Source organism: Triticum dicoccoides, chromosome 5A (assembly GCF_002162155.2).
Source record: "Triticum dicoccoides isolate Atlit2015 ecotype Zavitan chromosome 5A, WEW_v2.0, whole genome shotgun sequence".
NCBI classification, from domain to species: domain Eukaryota; kingdom Viridiplantae; phylum Streptophyta; class Magnoliopsida; order Poales; family Poaceae; genus Triticum; species Triticum dicoccoides.
This window is the reverse complement of record NC_041388.1, coordinates 164,561,727-164,571,777: the sequence shown is the minus strand read 5'-3', so window position 1 is coordinate 164,571,777 and position 10,051 is coordinate 164,561,727. Positions and strand designations below refer to the sequence as shown.

Sequence of the window (10,051 nt, the reverse complement as noted above, 5' to 3'; positions counted from 1 at the left end):
AATATCATCACTTTTGTTGATACAATAGGAGCACTGGACATACAATTGTTCAACAACTAAATATTTAACCAGTTGCCAACAAAGGCACAAATAACAACTTTTTTTACACAGTGCATGAACTAATTCAAGGAACATAAATTAGATAAAGAGGAATCATAGATGCTGAATGTGTCCACTTGGTCCCAACATTGCTAAAAAAACATCATTCTTTTCCTTTTATGTTCCAAAATTACAAATGAGGAAACAGAATCACAGGAGCCTGAGTGGACACACACCAGCAGTGTGCTATGTAGATTGGCAATGGCTGCATTTGTTTTTCTTCTTTGGGTGTAGCTCCAGCGCCGATTTGTACCACCGACTCTTTGCCCTACCCTTTGTAGTAGACCTTGGAGGATCCCTGGGCACAAAATCATCAGAAGCTTGTGCAAGGGATGCAGCCTCCAACGGGGCAATAGGACCGTCACGATCACCTGTGTAATAATCATATAAAAAGTTTAGTATTTTTGTTATTGTGCAACCAGCATTGATGTTCTGTGCAACCACACAACACATTTTTGTGCAACTAACTGGTTGCCGTGTGCAAGTTAAGTTGAAAAAAACACCTGTAGTAGCACGGCCCGTCATGGTACTTGGATTTTAATCGCCTATGGGAAGAACATGAAAAACAAGTTAGATTTTTAGCTTGATCCTCAAACTAACACAGAGCACGCAACTAGGCAGCATGTTCTGTTCAACTGGGCACTATGATATGTGCAACTAAAGTCACACACCCTAGTTTTTGTTTGGAGTCGGTGAAGGTACTTACCTGGGTGATGAGCCCCCTGAGTCCTGCTTGTAGGTCCATTGGGAATAGCACGCAGGGCAGTGCTAGTTGGGCCTGGCGAGAGAGGAGGTCTTTGAGGGTTGGCATCACCTATAGGCAGAACAAGACAAACAAATTAGTTGTGTTTATCTTTGGATGCTCGAACTAACACAGCGTGCGCAACTAGATAGCATGTTCGGTGCAACTGAGCACCATGATGTGTGCAACTGGAGTTACAGACCTAGTTCGATGGGGAGTTGGGGGCAGGTAATTACCTGGATGATGAGCCCCCTGAGTGCTGCATGTAGGGCCATTGGGAGGAGCACGCGGGGGAGGAGGTGGCGGAGGATGCCGTGTACAGCCAGGAGGGGGAGGAGGTCCTTGAGGGTTGACATCACCTATATCCAGAACAGGAAAAATAAGTTAGTTGTGTTATCTTGAAGCTTGAACTAACACAGCATGCGCAACTAGGCAGCCTGTTCTGTCCAACTGGCTACCATGGTGTGTGCAACTGGGCACAATGATGTGTGCAACTAAAGTTACACACCTAGTTAGATCAGGAGTTGTGGCAGGTAATTACCTGGATGATGAGCCCCCTAATTGCTGCCTGGAGGTGGAGGAGGTCCTCGAGGGTTGCCATCATCTGATGGCCCCGTGGCAGCAGTCGGTTTTTTCTTTTTCCTGGACTTGTTCGGGTGGCCGATCTCGGTACGTGCTGTACACATATGCTTGTATACAATAGCTTGTGCTGGATCAGAACCACTCGCAAACTTTGCTAGTTTCTAAAAATCATATATCATGTTCCTCTCCCTTATCTGCTTCTTTGATTGAGGAGGCATTTTATCCGGTTGCTCATAACCAGTCCCTGGCGCACTAGGTACAGCAGTAGGTGTCCATCGTCTTAGCAGGTACCTTTTCGGTATGACATTAACTCCAATATGGGTGAACACCTTGAGGATGTGGCAATAGAGGATGCCGTCCTTGTCCATTTTACAGCACTCACACAAATAGGAACCCTCCTCCACCCTTGCCTGCACCAAGTAGTTTCGAGAACCATATTTGGCAACAAATTTCTGGTTCGGTCTGAGCTCAAATATATCAGCACCAACTTGGAATGTATTATAACGTCCAATCAGCTCAAACTCTTCTCTAAACTTGCGGTAAAGGTCCCTGGTATAGGTTTTGTAAGCTTGCTTCTCTATTGGGAAGTTGGACCACAACTCAATCTCAAGGTGTTCTGTCTTGTAATCATTGCAGCCTTCCTTGACAAGGATGTGATTCTGGATTTTTTCATATTGCTTGACAAAGTTCAGCATTGAGTTGTGTGGGTTCACATATCTTTTTAAGACGGTGTTGAACCCCTCACTACGCTGTGTAGACTAGAGGAAGGGGAAGAACTTGTGTTTGAAGTAGCACGACACCCAAGTTGACATGTATTCGTACAACTTCTCAAAGTGCGTGTGTGTCATAGCCTCGTACTTCATCATTAACCCAGCCCAATTCTGCTCAAACTCGTCTATAGTGAAGCTGAAGTCAACACACTTGTTGAAATCATCAGAGAGTCCTGGATTCCGGCACAGCAGCCAACCAACTTTTTCCTGAGCCTTTTTCATGATGTGCCATCGACAACAGCGGTGCACGGTGGTTGGAATGATGCTTTGTATTGACTGCCTCATCGCACCATCCTGATCAGTGATGAAGTTGTCAAGAGGTTTGCCATCCATAGCCTCTAGGAATGCTCCAAAGACCCAATCGAAGCTCGATGCCAACTCCTGCCTCACAAACGCGCAACCCAGCATGAAAGATTGGCCATGTCGGTTTATTCCTATGAAGGGCGCGAACGACATATTGTACATGTTGGTCATGTAGGTGGTGTCAAACGATATGCAGTCGTGGTACGCCTCCGCATAAGCTTTTCGAGCTAAGCCGTCCACCCAAAATATGTTGACAACTCTGTCCTCTTCATCATATTTCACCTTATAGAAGAAGGTCTGGATCGGTTTTTTGTATATCCTTGAAGTGTGCAATTGTCTCAATCAGATCACCCTCCTTTGTGTCATCTCTATGGAAACTTGTACAAAGATTTGTTATTGCCTTTGGTCCGAACGACACCATCATCTCAAATCCATAGAACTCTGCCATTACATGCATCATTCGTCCTGCATAATACAAAAACAAATAGTATATCCTTTTTTTAGTTGCACGAATGTGCACATCCAGCTGCACAGTAATAGGACATGTGTTGGCACAGAAGATAATCGCAGGAAATGGACACCTAGCTGCACCTTTTTAAAAATAGGACATTGTGTAGTTGCACAATAAAGACAATGTAGTTGCACAACAAGCACCAAAAGTGATATACAAACAGCATGGGAAGTTGGATAACAGTTGCACAGTTAAGCCATTTCAGTTGCACAGTAGTATCATAACAGTTGCATACTGGACTGCCTAGAGGGAAACTTAATTCTTTAAGGGATATAGAAAAACACCACACCTGTAGTCAAGTTGCAGTTATACAAGATGCGCAGAAACTCCTTTTCATCAGGTGAGATGCCTTGGTGGGATCTCAAATATTTGGACAATGAAGGTTTGTTCACGAGCGGATGATTGTGGTCAGGAACAAAGTGTGTCATCTCCCATCGCCCATCTATCAGCTTCACCAACATTTTCGCCTTGCATTCAGTCTGCTTTATTGTCTCGCATTTGCGCTTCTTCTTCTTCTTCTTACTAGTACCAGCCTCCTCTTCAGCAAATATTGGAGGTTCTTCTTCCATCTCCTCATCACTGTCAACAGATTTTGGATCTGGAATAGCGTCCAGGACAGGAGGAGCCTCAGCTCCTCCATCATCAGCTTTGGGCTTCTTAAACTTGTTGCAGCAAAACTGTTGTTTTATCAATTCATTGGTGCGGGGTGCCCGCCTAGAGGTGTTCATCTTGATAGAGAAACCTATCCGTAGTGCATAGCTGTTGTAGTGATCCTTAGCAATTTGAAGGTTGTCAAACCTCATGCCAACATAGGGTTCCATAGGTTGAGAACCAGCCTCATCCTCTCCTTCTTCTCCTTGCACAGCTCTGTCAACAGCCCCAGCTCCTAGCTCAGTCCTGGTTGGACCAGAAACATTTGCCTCGGTTTCCGTGTCATCAAGAGTATGGCTCTCTAACTGCAAAGACACCACTACATGGGCACCATGGGCTAATGACTGGCCTACCATATTGTCATGGCTCGTAGGGTTACCATCACGACTTGCCTGCGTGTAGTAAACAGATCGACCATTTTCTGTCCAATTTCCTTGTTGTATGCTGGGTTGCTGTTGATCCATATCATGAGGAAGCTCATTGAGATCAGGGGGCAACTCATTGAGATCAAGCATCTTTTTTCCTTTTTTTGGATGCTGCCACACACTCCCTGCACATATATAAAAGAAGAAATTGATGTCATCAGTTGGTAACGACAGAAAAGAGTATTTCAAACAACCTAAAAACTTAGTAAATAGGCAGTTGCACACCATTTTGTGATATTCTTAGTTCCAAAAGCAACATCACTGTAGCATAATCTTTATTATAACAGTTATGAATTTTTTTGTTTGCACATAGTTGTTATATTAGTTGCACAGTTTGCAGTAAATAGCTGGCAAGAGCATGACTTCTTTTTACTACAGAGTTTTCTGACTTTTTTCTTTTTGTTTTGTTGCAATGATCTGTAGGTTTCCGTTTTGCAAGGAGCTATTTTCAGATTTTTCTGCACATAATTGGATGTTACATTTGAGAAGGAAAATCCAGGTGAAAGAAGAAAGAAGAATTGGAGGACAGATTATAGTTATATGTTTTTCATCGCCGTTTATGTTTCTAGTTCTGGTATATTTGAACCAGAATATATGTGTGGGACAAGATTATATGTGTGAATATGTTAATATGGTTTGTGGCTTCATTAGCCATGGACAAAAGTTCTTGTGTTTTTGCTGTTGCACTATAGATTTCTGATTTTCGCTAGAATAGACGTTTCAATTGCCAGCATGCATTTTTCCATTTGGCCAGCATACATATTTCAGTTGGACATTCAATGTTTTTAGTTGGCTAGAATAGATGTCTCAGCTGGCCAGGTTGCATTTATTTCAGTTTTTGGCCAACATGCATGTTCAGTTGGACAGTTAATGCATTCAGTTGGTTAGAATAGATGTCTCGGTTGGCCAGGATACATTTTCTCAATTTTTGGCCAACATGCATGTTTAGTTGGCCAGAAAACATATTTTTTATTTGCACATATACTACAGTTTTTCTAAAGTGTTCACTCACAAACATCTATTGCCAAATATACATGTTTAGTTGGCCAGGACACATGTTTAATTGGCCAGGATACATGTTTTTTAGTTGGCCAGAAAACACGTTGTGTACAATGCATGTTTTAGTTTTGGCTAGTATGCATGCAGAGTTGGCAGAATATAGGTTCAGTTGGCTGGGATGCATGTTCAATTGCACATTTATGAATTTTTCGTTGCACATATCTATTAGGCAGTCAATTTTTGTTCATTTTGCAAACAATAACTACAAGTTGATAGAATGCATGTTTAGTTTTTGGCTACAATGCTTTGTTGAGTTGGCTTTAATCATGTTTTAATTGGCCAGAGAACTTATTTTTAGTTGGTTTGTTTAACACATCCAGGTGGTAGAAACTTGTTTGGCATGCATCAAGTAGTTTTTGGCTTGTTTAACACATCCAGCGGTAACATCAAGTAGGTTGGTGTGATGTGCCAGATTCACCTCTTTTTTGAAGCAACTTCTCCATGGATTTGTCCTAGATCTATGGAGAAGGGGGTTTACATATGCCTATGCAGTAGAAGAAAGGGGGAAGTGAAGAGGGGCAGAGGGGGCTTACCTATTTGATCTTACTGCCTGGTATGGCTCCGACCACCCTGCCCTTAGATCTTCTTTTTTGAAGCAGCTCCTTCTACTTTGGGGCTCCCATGACGGCTGTGTAGGAGGAGGAAGAAGGGCTGGGGGCGATTCTGTTGGATCTGCTCCTGGCGTGGAGAAGAAGAAGAAGGCAACGTGGGAGGGGCTGAGGCGTGGGGACGAGCGGGGCGTGGGTGCGAGATGGGGACAACTGGCCACATGGAACGGTTTCTGTTGATGGCCGTTCGATTGGTCTGTTTTGGTGGCCAGTCAATCGGTTGGGTAGGTGACCTTCCTTTTCTGTTTCGCGGGGACAGGGGTTTTCCTTTTCAGCCGGCCGCTCGGTTGCACTAATGGGCAGCCGGCCGCCCACTAGACGTGTCCAACATTCTGTATTACGGCACGGATGAAGTAATTGTAAGCAGTAATAAAAATTGCACCATGTAAAGCCCAAAATTCAAGCTTTAATTCTCTGATACTCGCAGGGCTATTGTGCATAAGATCCCGAAAACCAATATATCCAGTTCGCTGCCTATCCTTGTGCCCTCGCCGTCGCAGCCGCCGCCCAACCGTCGCGCCCGCGAACTCCTCACGAGGTCCCAAACCCTAGTCCTTGCCTACCTCGAGATCCGTCCGCTCAGATCAAAGTTCCTTTTTCTTATTCTCTTGTGCGGCAACTCATTCCTTCGTTGCTCGTGACTGAATTTCTTGGAATTTGTAGAGAATTTTTGGGTCCTGATCCGAGGAGAGGAGATGTCGGACAGCGAAGAGCACCAGTTCGAGTCGAAGGCAGACGCCGGCGCTTCCAAGACCTACCCGCAGCAGGCCGGCACCATTCGCAAGAACGGCTACATCGTCATCAAGAACCGCCCCTGCAAGGTATCTAAAACGTCCGCCTCCCACTTGCTTGATGTCTTGGGCTTAGATCCCGACGCTATCGCTGTAGTCCTGTTAGATCCGTGTGTTCGTCCTGGCGTCTCAGATTGCCATTGCATGTATACGTGCAATCTCTTTATTTTCCTACGAGCTGGATGGTCATGGATGGATTGGAACGTGTGAATATGCATCACGATCGTGTGGTATATTTGGTTCTTGGATGCTCTGCTGTGCTTATCATCGGTGATACTGGATGTTCTGTGAAATGTCTACATTGTAGGACAAGTAAATTGTACGTTGGCCATGCACTTTTCTTTTCTAAATAAATTTGGAATGCCATATGCATCATTTGAAATTTCCAGTTCATGTCTGTGCCAATGTGTCGTCAGATTAGCAGTATAGGCTGGTGTAGATCTACCGCCTGATTAACTTTACTTAGGCAGTTAGATAAGAATTATTTATTCTTTTCTAACAAAAAGAAAAATCCCAGTCCAGTAATGATCTTTCTTAATTTGAAACTACGCTGTCAGATTCCTATTGTTTGAATTGCTAATCTGCTATTATAGAGATTGGTTACTGACTCGTAACATTTGATTGCAATATAATTAATTAATTTCATGAATAAAAAGTCTGTATTCTCAATAAGATTATGCAAGTCTTTGATTTGTTGCGTGTTGGTTTGGTGTGAATAATAGGTCTAGACTGATTTGATTTGCTCTCCATGTCAGTTGTTTGCTTTAGGTTTTTTTACATTAAGCATTGATGGATTTTGACTTTGTAACACTGATATCATACTAGCATTGTTAATTATCTGGATATTGTAAATAATCTTTGATTGACCATGCTGTGTGTGCATAGTGGTCCATGAACTTTAGTTGGCTGTACCAGTTGTTGACCTAGCAAGGTTGTTAACTTATCTGCAAATTTATGTCTTAATGCTGCATACTGCCATGTATTATTTTATTTGTTCGATGTCATGATTGCAAACTTTCTTACATCTTTATACTTTTTACTGCACGAGTTACATAGCCGAGGGTTAACTGGTTCAGGGTTATCATCTTCACTAAAATTTCTGAATATTGGTGATTTCAGTGGGTACTGAAATATTCGACTTATGTCGATTTTTTTTCAAAACTTGATTGGATTTTATTCAAATTGAAAAGAGAAGTTGTTTGGCTGAACTGAAAACAAATATGCATTTCAGTGGTGGCCAAAATATGACCAAATATGTGAAGCCTGGGTTGGGTTACTTTTTTTTTGCATGTTTTATACCATTTTTTTTGCATTTGCATTTGCTTCTTGCTGCCTCCAGCAGTATCACTGGATAATCAGTTCACCGGTGCTAGCAATGATGCATTGATCCTGTTTAGCCGTGGTTCTTTATGCATTCCAGATCTGTAGTTTTCACTTTAAATGTCAATAAATTCCTTCAGTTGTGGATATTAATGTCTTTATATATTTATTATTAGGATTAAAATCTTATTTATCTGTTAATTCTCACTCTGCTTGCTATTTTGTTGTTCTGGCTAATGTATTTCCAATGACATGCCTTTGAAACAAATGTGCAGGTTGTGGAGGTTTCAACATCTAAAACCGGGAAGCATGGTCATGCCAAGTGCCACTTTGTTGCTATTGACATCTTCACCGGCAAGAAACTTGAAGATATTGTGCCATCTTCTCACAACTGTGATGTCAGCACATTTCTTGAACTTTTTCCTGTTCAAGTGGCTTCTATTGATACTAAAACATGAACATGTTATATCTCTACAGGTTCCTCATGTGAATCGCACAGAATACCAGCTCATTGATATATCTGAGGATGGATTTGTAAGTTGGATTCTTTCATTAATATCTCTTATATTTTTCATCTTTTGTTGAAACGAGTGTTTAACTGGAGAAATTAACATTTGTTTCAGGTGAGTCTGCTGACTGATAATGGTAACACCAAAGATGACCTCAAGCTCCCAACTGATGAAACCCTCCTTGGCCAGGTTTGTATGAACCATGTTATCCGTGCATATTTCTTGGAAGTGAATAGATTTGAGATGTCTTATTTATATTTAATTAAAGGTGTTCATTAATTAACAAGATATGCAGTATTCAGTACACTAGAGTATCTCCTTTTCTTGTTAATTTGGTCTGGGAATTCCCTGTCCGTATTTGCTTTGTGCAGTAGCCAGTGGACCTAATATTCTCTATTAGATTTAGTGTGTTGAAACTTGAAACTGCTCCTATGAATAAAAAGCCGGTGCACCTACCACTGTTATAGCTAATTTTTTACATGTGCTGTTTAGAGCGACTCGTACACGTGAACTATGTCTTCCATACCCCACGAGCTCTGATATTGAATTTGTCCATTGGTGCAGATCAAGGATGGGTTTGCTGAAGGGAAGGACCTGGTGGTGTCTGTCATGTCCGCCATGGGAGAGGAGCAGATTAATGCGCTCAAGGACATCGGCCCCAAGTAATCAGCCCGTTAGCCATGGGATGCACTATTTTCTCAAGTGTCGTTCATTTGTGTCTGCCGGTTAAGATGGATTTGGGTGTCACAGCCATTGAGGAATTTTACCTTTTTGCAGAACTAAGTTGTCAGTGTTTGGTTGATTTGTAGTCCTAAATTCATGGGTGATTGTATCCTAAAACGTCGCCCCGGGGTTTTATTGACCCCTCTTGACTATTGGTGTTGCTGGTGTTGCAGTGTGGAGGTAATCAGTACGTCTTTTCAGGATGCTATAAATTGAGCAACACCCCGCCGTGTTGTGTTTTTACTACTAGTGTTGCATTTGCAGGTGCAACTTTTGACAGCTGGAGATACTACTGCCCAGAAAGACAGCGGGCAGATGAGTTTTGTTGCCAATTTTTGTCATGGCGAATGGAAGCTTCGGTGGTTTGATTATTACTTCATTACTCTCGGAACAAAGTTGCTTTCTGTCATTGTCAGAGTGGTCTTGTACGGCATCCTCACGCAAGGTGTTTTAGCCTCCTACGGTTCACATGATGAAATGTAAAAGATTGTGAAATTAGAGAGTGAACTCTCTCTCGCGCGCGACTGTGTCACACCCGTGGGTGACAGGGTCTTCCCCCTTTTGTCCCTCGCGGCAGTCCGGCGCGGCGGCGGGGTTCTTTGTTGTTGTAGCGGGTGATCTGCTAGGCAGCGGCGTTGTCGTTGGCGGCGGGGTGGCGCAGCGGTGCGATTTATCGACGCCCGCTTGGCCTAGATCTAGGCCCCATCTGCGTCTAGGTAGGCTAGCGGTGGGGGAGGTCGACGGCGTGGCCACCAAGAGGCAGGGGAGCGGAGATGGGCGGGTGGGTGTTGGCAACGCTGGCGTCGACCTGCTGCAGTGTGGCCGGCGGGGCTTTGCGGGTCCGATTTGGGCCTAGCCGGGTGGCCTGGTATGCCTTGTTGCTGTGTCCGGATGGCGGTCGCGACGGTGCCGAAAGCACAGGCCTCCCGCACGTTGGTGGTGTAGGTGGTTCCCTCTC

General features: G+C 43.4%; 1 protein-coding gene and 1 pseudogene across 1 annotated transcript; one reads left to right on the top strand and one right to left on the bottom strand.

Annotated features, from left to right (window-relative positions):
- Window positions 1-249: 249 nt before the first annotated feature.
- Window positions 250-5,785, bottom strand: LOC119297118 (annotated as a pseudogene).
- A 393-nt stretch (window positions 5,786-6,178) lies between these two features.
- On the top strand, window positions 6,179-9,576 carry LOC119300645 (eukaryotic translation initiation factor 5A-4-like). The gene is made up of 8 exons (XM_037577547.1): window positions 6,179-6,288; window positions 6,414-6,571; window positions 8,137-8,259; window positions 8,339-8,395; window positions 8,485-8,559; window positions 8,935-9,032; window positions 9,267-9,273; window positions 9,358-9,576. The coding sequence occupies exons 2-8, from the start codon at window positions 6,446-6,448 to the stop codon at window positions 9,574-9,576; spliced, it is 705 nt and encodes a 234-aa protein (XP_037433444.1). The 5' UTR covers window positions 6,179-6,288; window positions 6,414-6,445.
- Window positions 9,577-10,051: the final 475 nt, after the last annotated feature.